The 15870-nt window shown below is 36.1% G+C and overlaps 1 protein-coding gene and 1 long non-coding RNA gene across 4 annotated transcripts in view; one reads left to right on the top strand and one right to left on the bottom strand.

Moving 5' to 3' along the window:
- Positions 1-246, bottom strand: part of LOC140633173 (uncharacterized) — a 31609-nt gene extending 31363 nt beyond the window's left edge. Inside the window, exon 1 of the long non-coding RNA XR_012030789.1 lies at positions 34-246. This is a non-coding gene — a long non-coding RNA (uncharacterized lncRNA). The remainder of the gene's footprint in view (positions 1-33) is intronic.
- Positions 1-6972, top strand: part of APBB1IP (amyloid beta precursor protein binding family B member 1 interacting protein) — a 107471-nt gene extending 100499 nt beyond the window's left edge. For all 3 annotated transcript variants that reach the window (XM_072825265.1, XM_072825264.1, XM_072825263.1), the window contains exon 14: positions 74-6972. In XM_072825265.1, the coding sequence (XP_072681366.1) occupies positions 74-583 (510 nt within the window). In that variant the 3' untranslated portion in view covers positions 584-6972. The remainder of the gene's footprint in view (positions 1-73) is intronic.
- The last annotated feature ends 8898 nt before the right edge of the window (positions 6973-15870 follow it).

The following is a 15870-nucleotide window of genomic DNA, read 5'->3' as shown; positions in this document are numbered from 1 at the left end:
AGGCTCCCCCACCCCTCAGGAGGCAGACCTCACCTTTCAATGGAAATGTCACGCTGTGGTTGCTCTGTTGAAGGACAAGAAGCCAGCCCTGGGTAACCAGGGCCCCGGAGCGCCCGAGGTCCATCAGCTCCCTAAGTCCAGCCTGCCGCCACCCCCTCCCGTGCGACGGTCCTCGGATGTCTGCAGCAGTCCGGCCACAGCCGCCAGGGCCAGGGGCCTGGGAGGGGGCTTCCCTGCCCCTGCCCCTCCCGAGGACTCTCTGCCGCCGCCGCCGCCCCCGCCGCCCCTGGACGAGGACGAGCTCCCTCCGCCTCCCCCTGATTTTCACGATGCGCCCCCGGACTTCGTGCCTCCCCCACCGCCGTCGTTCGCAGGGGATGTGGGCTCGGCGTTACCGCCCCCGCCCCCGCCCCCACCGGCCCCCGAGGCCGCAAGGCCACCCCGCGTTGCCCTTAAAAGACCTCCCGCTCCCCCAAAGAGGAAAGAGAGCCCGGGGCCGGCCGTCGGGGGAGGCAGCGGAGAGCAGGATTTCATGTCAGATCTCATGAAGGCTTTGCAAAAGAAAAGAGGCAACATGTCCTAAGGGGACAGATAAAGCTCTCTGTGCGATGGGCATAATCGTTTCTAACCTCAAGTGCATTTTTGCTACTTTACCTTCATGACACCTTGTTCATTTTCCATAAAATATTGACACATTCAGACTAGAAAGGATGTAAAATGTCTCATTCATAACCATTCACCTAACACAGACATTAGAGCATCTGCCTAAATGTACATTATCTTTCCTATGTGTTTCCATTTCCATAAATCTATCTTCCCTTCCGAGTTTACTGAAGTGTTTTATGTTCATTTATTTTATTATGTTCAGATGCATCAAATTAATAAAAGTTAATTTTTTCTTAAAGATGGTATTTCTAAAAATATCAGTATTTATAAATCTAGTGCGATATTAACACAGTTATAACATACTTGACCTTTTAATACCTTTCAAAGTCGGCCTTCTAACGGTGTTGTTAATCTTCGATATATTTTCCATTTCCACCTCCGTGACTGTCAGAATTTTCTGAAAAATCAAAAGAGAAAAAGGGAAGAAACAGGAGAGGCAGAGTGAATTCAGTTTCTTTGAGACTCATGGCAGTCCTGGACATACTGGATTTTGGTTTTGGTTTTCTGATGGTCAAATACCATAGTAATGAAAAAAATAGATATGTAGAGTTTGGGGATTCTCTGTTATTACACTGCTATAAGTATCCTATAAATTAAAATTTAGAGATAAGAACAGGCAATCATTTATATTCTTTAACCTGGAATGTTTTCTCTCAGATAAATTTGATGTTCAATTTTAATAGCCAATTTATCTTGAGTTCCTGTTACCCTCTCTCTTCTCTTTCTCATTGGCTTCTAAAAGGGAGTCCTTTTAGATTTTCTTAGTTTTATTTTTCTTTTTAATTGTGAAACACATACGGGCAGCTGGGTGGCTCAGTTAGTTGAGTGTATGCCTTCTGTTGGGGTCACAACCCAGGGTCCTGGGATCCCTGCATTGGCCCTTGCTTAGTAGGGGAGTCTGCTTCTGCCTCTCCCTTTGCCCCTGTTCATGTAAGCTCTCTCTCTCTCAAATAAATAAAATTGGTTCTTAAAAAAATTGTGGAACACCTCAAAATCTTTTTTTATTGAAGTAAAATACACTGAAGTATAATACACAACATTATGTTAGTTGCAGGTGTGCAACATTGCAACAACTCTGTATGTGATGTTGTGCTCACCACAAGCTATTACAATATCATTGACTATATTCCTTATGCTGTGCCTTTTAATCTTGTGACTTATTCATCCCATAGCTGGAGGCCTATGTCTCCCACGCCCCGTCACCCATTGTGCCCAGCCCCCCACACCCCCTCACCTCTGGCAACTATCAGTTTGTTCTCTGTCCCTGCTTTTTATTTGCTTATTTGTGGGGTTTTTTTTTTTAGATTGCACATATGAGTGAAAATATGGTATTTGTATTTCTCTGACTTTTTTCACTTAGTATAATATCCTCTAGGTCTATCCATGTTGCTGCAAATGGCAAGCTCTCATTCTTTTTTATGGCTGAATAATATTCCAATGGGTATATATAGCACATCATCTTTATCGATTCATCTATCTACGGCCACTTAAGTTACTTCCATATCTTGGCTATTGTAAATAATGCTGCAATAAACATAGGGGTGCACATATCTTTTAGAATTAGTGTTTTCTTTGGATAAATAGCCATTTGAAAACTGGATCACATGGTGTTTCTGTTTTTGTTTTGTTTTGTTTTTAAGATTTTATTCATTTATTCATGAGAGACAGAGAGAGAGAGAGAGAGAGGCAGAGACACAGGCAGAGACAGAAGCAGGCTCTATTTAGGGAGCCCAATGTGGGACTCGATCCCAGGACTGCAGGATCACACCCTGTACTGAAGGCAGGCGCTAAACCGCTGAGCCACCCAGGGATCCCTGGTGTTTCTGTTTTTGTTTGAGGAACCTTTATACCATTTTCCATAGTGGCTACACCACTGTACCTTCCTATCAACAGCGTGCAAGGTTTCCTTTTCTCCACATTTCAAAATCTTAAAGTGGGTAGAAAATAAATAATAACTAATATGCTAATTTATACTTAAGGAAGATGATTAATCTTATGTTCTAATATTTTGTGGGGAAGTAAGCCCTAAATTAACATTTAAAACAAAAAAGCAAATTCCGATTTTTAAATCCAAAGTATTTAGTAATTAAAACTGACGAAATGCTCTACATTTTTCCTAATCTTGTTCCTAAAATAGGATAGAAGGTGAATGCTTTACATTAAATGTCTATTCATGAATAATTTAGAATTTAGTGCCTCTACAATAAAAATAATAATAACCCTTTGCTGAGTATAAAAACCTTTGATGGCAACTTCCCAGGCATGTCTAGAGCAGGAAGCAAAAGCATTCCCCATCCCACAGCCACAGAATCGGGAAGATGAAGGGACCCTGGAAACAACCCACTACATGAATTAGGATTCTGACCTTACATGACAAAACCCTTGGAGCAATCTTAAGCCAAAAATAGTATGGATTACACAGTTCAGAGCAGAATGCCAGTACCCGAGGCTACAGTTGTACCTGGGCTATTGGGCAGGGCCTGGAAATTCATAGTTTTCCCCTCTCCTTATCTCTGCTCCTGTCTCTACACTTGCCTCATTGTCACTCTTTGCAAATAGTGTTATTCTCTGTGTTGTCACTCCACCTTTCAGTTCCTATGTTAAAAGACAGTCTCATACACTCCAGCTTCCCAATTTTTACAGCATATATCTAGAGGCTAGGACGGATTGGCGGTCTACCTGCTAGCCCCAACTGGGAGAATTCTCTAAAAGAGAACCTCATTGCCCTGAGTGAATAAAGGGTCATTCCTTGGCCAAATCAGGTGTGTACCTGGAACCTAACACAGAGGGACGTGGTACCCCTCGCTGTGGATCAAGAAGGCTCAGAGTTGGAGCCAGGGCACTCAAGAAGGGAAGGGGAGAACTGTGATTGTTATGGGCTTCACAGAAGACCCAGAAAGTGTCACCCCAAAGGTATTCCTAATTTAACAGAGAGAAACCAGGCCTGACAATGCACTTGCCCTAGATCCCATAGAGCTGGGTCACAGCCCGTCTCCTGACTCCCATCCACACCATACCTTTCCTTTACAGGGGAAAAACTATAAAAATTCAAATATTAAAATGTTTGTGAATTTTTACATATGATAATATGTATTTTAGGAAAGCTCCTAAAGAGAATTAACTGATTTTGTAGCCAAAATGTGAATAGTTTTAGTGAACCAAAGGGTTGAATGCACTGTCTCTCTCCATTGCTTGTTTGCCTGTGTGGTGGGCCCTTTGATCTCTGTTGTATGAGTATCCAAGAAAGAATCCAGTGTTAAGGTCAAGTCAGGAATCTTAGAAATCAGGGCTGTTTTGCCTCATCTTGGGGCAGAAGTTTGCAGACCTTCAGTAGGCCCAGGCACCACCAGCTCAGGAGCTCTGTGTGATTTTCACTCAAGTGGAACAGAATCTCTGGTGTCTTGCAGAAAGGTCTTCACCAACAATTACTTATACATGAGTCTGCTTGGGTCAGCCTTGAAAATGCCCTGAAATTTGTTCCCCTTTTTTGAACAGCTGAGCCACAAATTTGGGCATGACAGAAGTTCCAACATTGGGGTGGAGCCAGTGGGGGAAAAAAACTATGGGATCAAGACAGTAATGCTATATGACAACTTATGATAACTATAGAATTCCATGCATAATGTTGCCAACAGGACAAAGACCCAGGTAGTAGCATAACTGTAAAGCAAATTAGAACAAAACAAAACACAGGGTGTGATCAAGCTTACAACAGACAAGATTTACCACGCCGGGAGACAGTATCTCCTGCTTCCAGCAGGTCTCAGAGGGGAAGTGAACAGTTAAGCTCCTGTGTTTTACGTATTTTATTTAGCATAAAAACAATGGCTGGTATGATACTGAAATTATCAGACTCAATGATAACTGAGCCTTTGAAGTTAGAGATTTTTGTTTTTTTACGGCTTGATACGTTATCAGTTTTTATAAACGACCCATGTGTGTTTAGGTACAGCGTACTGTACATGTGCTTAGAACAACTCACTGGCTAACCATGTGGCTCAGGTCTTCCATAGCCTACTATCTAGTCTGTTTGACCTACTGATTACTCAGAAGAATGTGTTAAAATACCGTTCGAGAAAGGTGGAGTTGTTAATAACTTCTATTTGTTCTGGTAAATTTCTGCCTTAACATGTTCTGACACCTCAGTAAATATAGACAAAGTTTATTTGTATATTATCCTAGTGAATTGAATGATATACCTCCGTGTATGCTTTGTTGCTTGTTATCTCATATTCATACAGCTGTTCCATCTCTTTTCAATTATGAAAACTCTATTTTTCAGACTTAAAAATCTATTCATTTACTGTCAAACTTTTTACATCATGATGTTCTAGGTTTGCCACCTGTAGATGGCATGTAAGTGGATTTTGTTGGATTTATATCTAGTCCAGCCACCACTGTCTTTTAACTGGCAAATTTATTTTTTAAACTCTTACTGTGATGATTTTATATTTGCTGCTGCTTTTAATATTTTATTTTATACTTTCTATTTTCTGGATTTTTCTGGGGCCTTTTTCTATCTGTCTTCATGGAATTAAGGATTTTTCTCTTACTCCATTTTTAATCTTATTGGAACGTTATACATACTGTTTCTATTCTTTCAATTGCTACTTATAAGTGACAACATCATGCTTAATAAAGTCTAAAGTAAAACAACTTTAACTAGAACAATACAAGACTTGAGAATACTTTAATTTCAGTCACACACACACACACACACACACACGCACAATATTGTTGCCCAGTGTTTTGAGTTCTGTCTCAGGGTTTTTTTTTCTTAGAATGTTTATATTATACATTCTTGAAAGATGGTTTCACTGTATACAAAATTCTGGGTTGCCTGTAAATAAATTTTAGTAAATACTAAGGAACAGTGAGTTCTTAAAGAAGGTTCCTATCTCCTAGCTTCCGCTGATGCTGTTGAGAAGTTGGCTGTCAAATCATTTCATTTGGCCATCTTTTTGTTCCCCCCACCCCCGGATGATTTTTAGACTTTTCTTTGTTGGGATCCAAGTGTAGATTTCTTTTTAGTTGAATGCTTGGGAATCTATTGAGGCTCCTAATTTTACAAATATGTGGATTTCAGTATTCTGGAAAATTCTCATATATTTTATTTTCAAATTTGTTTCTTTTTATCCAGTTTTGGAGCTCCAGCGAAATGTATGTCAGGCCTTCTAGTTATCCTTCATATCTCTTAATTTTGTATACTTTCCGTGTTGTACCTAGGCATTTCATTTTTTGAGGTACTAATAAAAATGGTATTTTTAATTTCAGATTTTAGTTGTTCATTGCAGATATATAAGAATGCAATTGCAATTGACTTTTGCATATAACCTTGAATTCTGTAACCTTACTATAATTGCTAATTAGTTCAATTTTTTTTGTCAACTGTTTTTGAATTTTCTACACAATCATGTTGTCTGTAAACAAAGGCAGTTTACTCTCTTCTTCCCAAATCTATATACCTTCTAGTAACTTTTCTTATTAAATTAGCTAGGATTTCCAGTATGATGCTGTAAAGCAGCGATGAGAGGGGAATATCCTTGCCTTGTTCCTGACCTTACTGGGAAATTTTACCATTTAGTGCTTAATTTTACCATTAAGTAAAATGTTAGCTATAGTTTTTTTGTACATGTTCTTTAGCAAGTTGAGAAAATTCCCCTCTATTCCAGGTTTGTTCAGAATGTTTATCATGAATGGCTGTTGAATTTTGTCAAATGCTTTTTACTTCATCTATTGATGTGATCATATGATTTTGGCATTGTTGATACTTTCTATTGATTTCCTGTTTTGAATTTCATTGATTTCTGTATTAATTTTCATTTTGTTCCTTCTGCTTATTTTGGATTTAATTTATACTTTATTTTTTAATTTCCCAAGGAGGAAGATTAGGTTATTGATTTTAGATCATTCTTCTTTTCTACTCTGTGCATTCAGTGCTATAAATTTCTCTTTAAGCACTTCATCCCACATATTTTGGTAAGTTGTATTTTCATTTTCATAAAATACTATTTCATTCCTCTTGAGATTCCTTCTTGGACCCATATGTTACTTTAAAATGTGTTGTTTACTCTCCAAGTTTTGGGAGATTTTCTAAGTATCTTTCTGTTATTGATTTATAATTTAATTCCATCACGATCTGAGAGCAGATACTGTGTGATTTATATTCTTTTAAATTTGTTCAGGTGTGTTTTATGGCTCAAAATATGGTCTGTCTTGGTGAATGTTCCATGTAAGCTTGAGAAGATTGTGTATTCTGCTGTTACAAGATAAAATAACCAATAAATGTTAATTATATCCAGTTGATTGATGGTGCTGATGAGTTCAACTGTGTCCTTACTAATTTTCTGCATGCTGGATCTGTCCATTTCTGATATAAGGGTGTTGAAGTCTCCAGCTATAATAATGGATTCATCTATTTTCCCTTGCAGTTCTATTAGTTTTTGCCTCATGTGTTTTGACACTCCCTTGTTAGGCACATACACATTAAAGACTGTTATGTCTTCCTGAAGAATAAACCCTTTTATCAATCTGTAATGCCTTTATGTATCTCTGATAGTTTTCCTCACTTGGATGTCTGCTCTGAAATTAATATAGCTATTCCAGCTTTCTTTTGTTTGTGTTAACTTAGTATATCTTTTTTCCATCCTTTTAATTTTAATCTGTATGTGTCCCTGTATTTAAGGTGGACTTCTTGTAGCCAGAATACAATTGGGTCTTGCTTTTTGACCCACTTTGATAATCTCTGTCTTTTAATTGGTGCATTTAGAACACTGATGTTTAAAACGATTATTCGTATAGTTGGATTACTCTCTACCATATTTGTTACTGTTTTCTACTAGTTGTCCTTGTTCTTTGTTTCTCTTTATGCCTTCCACTCCTTTTCTGCCTTTTGTGGTTTTAACTGAGCATTTATAGGAGTCAGTTTTCTCTCCTTTTTTAGCACATCAATTATATTCCTTTTTTTTTTTTTAACATTGTTAGTGGTTGCTCTGGAGTTTGCAGTATATATTTACAAGTAATCTAAATCCACTTTCAAGTAACTGCAATGCTTTATGGGAAGTGCAACTACCTTATAACAAAATATTTTTTATTCCTCCTTCCTGTTTCTTATATATCATTACTGTTATTGATTTCACTTACACATAAGGCATAATCATCTGATACACTGTTGCTAGTGTTGCTTTTAACAAACTGTTTTCTATTACAGTAAGAATAAGAAACATAAAACTTTCAATTATTCCTTCTCTAATGCTCTTTCTTTCTTTATGTAGATTTGAGTTTCTGACGAATATCATTTTCCTTTTCTCTGAAGAATTTCTTTCAGCATTTCTTGTGGAGCAGGTTTGTTAGCAACAAATTTCTTTTCTTTTTCTTCCTTTTTTTTTTTTTTTTTGGTCTAAGAAAGTCTTTATGTGTCCTTCACTTTTGAAGGATACTTTTGCAGGATACAGAATTCTAGATTGGTGGTGGTTTTCTCTCAACACTTTAAATATTTCACTCTATTCTCTTCTTGCTTACATGGTTTCTGAGAAGTCAAATGTAATTCTTATCTTTTTTTCCTCTATTTACAAGATGTTATATTCTTCTGGAAACTTCTGGGATTTTTTCTTTATCTTTGATTTTCTAGAGTTTGAATATGATATACTTAGGTACTGGTGGTGTTTTGGGGGTGTTTATCCTACTTGGTATTCTCTGAGCTCCATGGATCTGTGGTTTGGTGTCTGATATTAATTTGGGAAAATTCTCAGTCATTACTTCTTTCTTTCTAGTATTTGTATAATATACCTTCTGTAGTTGTCCCATAGTTCTTGGATATTTTTTTCTTTTCAGTCTTTCTTCTCTATGCTCTTCAATTTTAGAAGTTTACATTAACATATCCTCAAGCTGAGAGATACTTTCTTTAGCTGTGTCTGGTCTACTAATGACACCATCAAAGGCATTCTTCATGATGTTAGTCTATGACACTGGGCAATGCACTTCACAAATGCTTCTCAGTTTTTTTCCTCCTTAGGTGGGACAAGATGGTTATAGAGGGTTAGAGTTGAGTATTTCCTTTCCCCCACATGAAAGGCTAGAGAAGGCTGGAGTTGGGCATTTCCCTTTCCCCTGGTCAGTTAGGCTGTGATAAAATCTCACTAGGTTAGGCTCTGATAAAATATTTTTTTCCCAAGGGCAGGTCTTGTTAAGAAGAATAGAATTCTCTGGCATATTTCTTCCTTTCTTTTTTTTTAAGATTTTATTTATTCATTCATTCATTCATTCATTCACTCATTCATTCATTCATGAGAGATAGAGAGAGAGAAAGAGGCAGAGATACAACAGAAGGAGAAGTAGGCTTCATGCAGGGAGTCCAATGTGAAACTCAATCTGAGGACCTTGGAGTCATACCCTGAGCTGAAGGCAGATGCTCAACTGCTGAGCCACCCAGGGATTCCTCTCTGGCATATTTCAGAATGGCTACTTTCCCTCTTTCCATGCTGGAAACATGAGGGGATTTTTCTCATATCTTCACTTTGAGAACCTGGTATAACTCCTAAAGATAGAATTCACGAAAGTGTAGTAATGGCTCCTGAGACTGAACCTCCTTGGAGTTCCTAACTCTTAGACATGTAACACATCTCTCTCAAAAGTCCAATAATTAAAGTAGAGCAAAAATAATTAGTAATGTGTGGCACAACTGAAAGAATTTCCTCTAATAAAATACATAGTATTTATATTAACTTAGAGAATACACATTCTTATCAAATATGCACAAAACAATTATATTTTTCTATGCATTAGGACACATAGAAAAAAATCAAATTCCCCCAAACTGGTATAATGTATATCATAGTCTCTGACCACAAAGTGAAATAAGACAAATAACTACAAAAGAATAGCCAAAACAAAACAAAAAAACCCAACCCATTTGGAAAATTAAAGCAACTAACATAGAACTCTTAGGTTAAAAATAAAATCAATATGAAAAATGCAGATTACTTAGGAACAATGACAATGGGAACTGGAAAAGGGGTACTCAATAGAAATTGTGTAGTCTTAATTTCATGTATGAGAAAACAAGATTAAAAATAAATGAACTGTGTACTAAGGCAAGAAAGCCAAAAGGATAAAAAAATTAACCTAAAGAAATTAGAAATATTTCATTTATAAAGAGAAAAATAAAAATTAATGAAACAGGAGGCCAAAAAAAAAAAAAAAAAGGCAAACAGATGACTTGAAAAGACTAACATAAAAGACTAAGGTTTATAAATTTAATCAAGGATAAAAGATTGAGAGCATACATTAAGAAATTTAGAAACAAGTATAGGGAGAAAATTACAGACTTGGAAGAAATTAAATATAAGACATAATAATAGCACATATAGTATAGGTCAACAAAATTAAGCATCATGATGAATTAGACTAATTTTTTAAGCAATATATGAATTACCAAATTGAATGCAAGAAGATATAGAAAACCTGTAGTCTCATAATCACAGGAAGAAATGAAAAGACACTTTCATCTCCATAGTGTCCAAGTTCCCTTTCTTCTTAATTAACAGAAGATATAGTTGGAATGGCAACATAACTGACTAAAAATAGCTTCCTGGACTCCCTTTCCAGCCAAAACAGTCATGTGCCCAGTGAAACACAAAAATAAAAATGAGATGTAAGTAAAAGACTGTTGGAGATTTCTAGGAAGGATTTTTGTTTCCCTGTTACAGGCATCGTCCCCTCTTCCCTCCCTTCCTCCTGCATCCTAACTGGACTAAGGATCAAAGCTTGGAGGTCATCAGTTATTTACTGACTGTGAGGCAACAAGCAGAGTACCAACTCAATGCCAGAAGGAGATGGGGGGAATGTAAAGGAAAGTCTGGGCACCTCAGGGCATTGCTGAGCTGCTGAATCAGCCCTAGAATGCTTGGTCATACACTTCCCTTTATGTGACTCAAACAAACCTCTGTGTGGTTAAGACAGTGTTAGTCAACTTCCAGTTATTTGCAGCTGAATAAAAATAATTTTCATTTCTCAAATGATGTGAATATCTACTTAAAAACTAAGAAGACTAAAGCAATTCACTGAAAGCTGTAAGAACAGGAGTTCAACAACATGGCTAGATCCAAAATAGAAACCAAAAATTGTCCTATGTACCAGTGATGCCTATTAGAAAATGTAAAAGTGATCTCATTCACAGTAACAACAAAAACTACAATATATCTAAGAATTGATATAAGAGGACAGCCCGAGTGGCTCAGTGGTTTAGTGCTGCCTTCGGCCCAGGGCCTAATCCTGGAGACCCAGGATCAAGTCCCACGTCGGGCTCCCTACATGGAGCCTGCTTCTCCCTCTGCCTGTGTCTCTGCCTCTCTCTCTCTCTCTCTCTCTCTCTCTGTGTGTGTCTCTCCTGAATAAGTAAAATCTTTAAAAAAATAAAATAAAATAAGATTTAAAAAAAGGAATTGATATAAGAAATCTTAAAAGCCTATATGAAGAAAACTATGAATCTTTATTATAGAACATAAAATGTTTAGGAAACAAGTACAGAAAGCCCTTGTTTTGCATAGTTCCAACATGCACAAGTTCCAAGTACCACAATTTAGTTAAATAACACTAGTTATCCCCAACATTTGCTACCATGGTATTATAAAGTACAAACTTTACTATTAGCATTACAGTCCATAAATCATTACATAAAAAAACAGATGAGTATCATGATAAGTGACCAATCACATCACTTCTCTCAAAGTCTGTTAGTGATTGATCACTGCATATTTGTTATTCAGTTTATGCATAGACAGCAAAGTGTGTCATTGCATTGGCTCCTTATCTCCAGTGGTAAACCCACATGACATAAAAGTGACCATTGAAAGAGGGGAATTGGCCATTATATATGAAACTGCAGTACATAAGTGAAAAATGGTAATACTGAAAGTGAAATTCAAATTGAAAATAAATGGAATTATAGAAAAAATAGTATCAATTCACTAAGGCATAGAAAACATCCTTGCTCTGTATTATGAGTTACGTGACAAGACAGAAGGCAAGCATTATTGAAGCCAATCTTGATAAGTTTCTTAGGAAAAAAAAACCACTTTCTCAATGTTTCTAATATTTTTTTAAGATTTTATTTATTTATTCATTAGAGAGAGAGAGAGAGAGAGAGGCGGAGACACAGGCAGAGGGAAAAGCAAGTTCCATGCAGAAGCCTGATGTGGGACTCGATCCCAGGACTCCAGGATCACACCCTGGGCCAAAGGCAGGTGCTAAACCCCTGAGCCACCCAGGGATCCCCTGTTTCTAATATTTTAAATTACAATGCACTAAATACTAGTTTTACTATTTTATTTCCCTATATATCTACAGCCAACAGTAGAAGAGTTAAGGGTTTGACAAAAATTTTTGAAGATCACAAAACAATCATAATTTTTCCCACTGATTATTGAGATCACTTTGCATGGTTTTAGTTTGCATGGCCATTTCTACAGTCCTGTAGTACCACACAAAGTGAAGACTGCCTATAGTATGTTACTAGCTGGGAAGACTCAATGTTGTAAAGATGTCAATTCTTTCTAGGTGACTCTATACATTTAATATAAACCCAATCAAAATACCAACAAGATTTTTTTTTGAAAGCTGATACACATAAAAATTCATCTAAAATAATTAAATAGTAGGGATGCCTGAGAGGCTTAGCAGTTGAGCATCTGCCTTCTGCTCAGGGCATGATCCTGGGGTCTGGGGATCAAGCCCCTCATTGGTTTCCCTGCAGTGAGCCTGCTTCTCCTTCTGCCTATGTCTCTGCCTCTCTCTCTGTGTCTTTTATGAATAAAATCTTTTAAAAAAAATTAAATAGCAAAGAAAACATTTATTTTATTTACAGAGAAAGAGAACATATGCACACGCAAGTGGTAGGGAGGGGCAGAGGGAGAGAGAAAGAGAGAATCTTAAGTGGACTCCACACCTGGTGCAGAGCCAGATCTCACCACCCTGAGATCGTGACCTGAGCAGAAATCAAGAGTCAGCCACTCAACTGACTGAGCCACCCAAGCACCCCGTAAAGAAAACATTTTAAAAGAATAATGATAGGAGTACCTTGGTGGCTCAGTCAGTTGAGCAGCTGACTCTTGATTTCTGCTCAGGTCATGATCTCAGGGTCCTGGGATGAAGTTCCACATTCAGCAAGGAGTCTGCTTCAGGATTCTCTCTCTCCCTCTGGCCCTCCCCCTGCTCACTCTCTCTAAAATAAATAATCTTAAAAAAAATTAATGATAGCAGAATAACTATTGAAATATACTATATATAGTATATAGTATATATTAGCAGTTGCTAATACTATATGATCAAAATAATTAAGAATTGCATTGCTAGAAGAGTTGAAAAATAAAGTCTAGCAGTGAGCTCAAAAATATGAGAATTTAATATATGATAAAAGTATTTCAAACGTATGAAAAGGATAAACCATGTGCAAATAGTATTGGAACATTATCTGTCAATGTGGCAAAAACAATCAACAAATTTCAAAGGGATTAAAAGCACACATTCTAAAAGATACTAGAAATATGAGGAAATACTTTTACAAAATTTAAGCAATACTAAACAAGCCATAAAATCTAAAAATACTTTTTTAAATTGCCAAATTCAAATATATGAAAATTAAAAACCTGTTTAAAAAGATACCATTAAAGAGTAAAATACTGATTTTTAGAAAAGAAACACTATTTACTACATGAAAAACAAAAATTATCTGCCACATAATTACAATTAATATTAAAATAATAAATCAGATTTTCTCATATCAGAATGGGAAAAATATATAATACAATAATTCATCTAATGCTGAAGGTATGAAGAAACTGGTATTTTGCTACATCATTGGGAATATTAACTGGTGAAGCCTTATGGGGATTCAATTTGGCAGTATATATAAACATTTTAAATGCATATACCTTTTGACCTAATTAATTCTATTTGTAGGACTCTACATACAAAGATAAACAGAAAAGGATGCTGTATTTATAATGGAAAAAATCTGGAAACAAATGGGCACTAAATTTGTAAATTTCACAAAATATGGTATATCTATACTATGGAATATTTTTAAACCATTAAAGCAAATTAAGGAGATCAGCACATATTCATATTGAACATTAATATATATAATATATATTATATATATTACATATATAATATATAGAACTAAATAAAGCAATATATCAAATATGATCCTAGTCACATAAACATGTGCACTTATATATCTATGTTGGTATATAAGTATGTACAGCAAAGTCTGGAAAGATACGAGACTCATAAAGCATATTTACCTCTGGGATACAGAATGGGTATAGTTAAAAGAGGGGAAAGTAGAGTATGAAAGACGACTCCCACATTTATTCTATATACTTTATGTAAAAGGGTGGGGGAGGCACCTGGGTGCCTCAGTGGTTGAGCATCTGCCTTTGGCTCGGGTCGTGGTCCTGGGGACCTGGGATGGAATCCTGCATCAGGTTCCCCGCAGGGACCCTGCTTCCCCCTCTGCCTATATCTCTTCTTCTCTCTCTGTGTCTCCCATGAATAAATAAAATATTTTTAAATAAATAAATAATAAATAAATTTTTACATGAGCGTATATCACTTGACATGAGCAAGTATTACTTTAATAATTAAGAAATAATAAATGATCACCTTAAAATTTTGTGAAGTTAGGACTTTAGTGTTAATGCATTTTTATGCTTTTGGGGGTTTTTTGTTCTAAATTCATGTCTTCAATTTTAGGGAAGGTTTTTAACTCAGATATTTGCTGTAATTTAACAAAACATTAAGCATCTAAACTGTGATCTCTAATATCATTTCCCTGAATGGGGCTTCCTTAGAAAAATGACTGGTTTTAGGCCTAAGGCAAGAAATATACACGATGACCCTGAAACATCTTACAACATCAGAAAACAAAGAAGCTATCAAAAACTTCTAGAATGAGGTACACAAAGAGCCATTATGAATAAAACTTTACTGGCTATACATGGGACAATTTGTACATCAGTAAGGATAATAATTGCAATAGCATAAAACATAAAATATGCTTAAATTCAAGAGTTCATAATGATTCTAAAATAATTAAACAAGCCCACGGGTTGTCTTTGGCACATGCTTGGGAACCAGTTCTTTGCCTTTCTCTCTCAGGATAACCAAATAATTAATGATAGAAAGTTTTTCCTTTATAGAAGGATTCCAGGTAACAAGTAAATGATAGGATTAGATTATCATTTTTCAACCTCATTGAATCAATGGGTCAAGGTGATGATTGTCAGGGGCTACTGATATCACAAAAGGAAACAGCCAATATGTACTTGTTGGTGGAAATGCACAACACTTGCCTTCTGATAGCAAGTATTCCCTCAAATAAATTGAAAGTTTATAGAAATACAGCTGACAGAGCAACATGTTAAACAATACCACAGAGATGTGATTAGCAAAATGCAGACTCTGGGACACACTATGGGATAAATGATCTGGTTTCTTCAACCAAAACAAAACAAAAAATTTCAAGGGGAAAAAAAGATGCAGGTGGTTGTACCCAAAGATACCAAAAGAAACTCAATTTGTCATCTAATTTGAATGTATAATCCTTACTTAGATCACAATTCAAATAAACAACTATAAAATAATAACAGAGGTGATAAAACAATAGGAAAAATCCAAAAACTAGTTATTTGATTGGATGAATTAGGGAGTTGTTCATTTGTCTTAAAGTGATAATGGTATTATATGCGTTTTAAGTCATTAACATTTGGAGATGTATACAGAAATATTTGTAAATTAAATGATACAGATAAGGGAACTTACGGGGGATACAGAAATTATACCTCAATTAAAACAATAACTAAAAATGAGGGAAAGTGTAGGGATGTAGATGAAATAACATTGATCACTCATTGATAATTAAGCTGTCTAATAAATCAGATTCATTAAACTATTCTCTTTACTTTGGTTAATGTTGAAAAACTACCATAATAGACAAAAAAGCTCTAGGAGTACAACTTAAACTATAGACTTATCTGATTGGCCCACAACACTGGGCACATAGCATGTCTTAGATGAATACTTACAAATTCATTAAAAGATTGCCATAAGATTTTTCAGTTATTGAGAAAAACTCATGCAACTTGCCAAACATATTTTATTATCCCACTAAAGTTATTCATTAGAACAAAAATGATCACAAAG

This window comes from Canis lupus, chromosome 5 (assembly GCF_048164855.1).
Source record: "Canis lupus baileyi chromosome 5, mCanLup2.hap1, whole genome shotgun sequence".
Lineage (NCBI taxonomy): Eukaryota > Metazoa > Chordata > Mammalia > Carnivora > Canidae > Canis > Canis lupus.
Note: the sequence above shows the minus strand (reverse complement) of the source record. Positions and strands in the feature narration are given on the sequence as shown.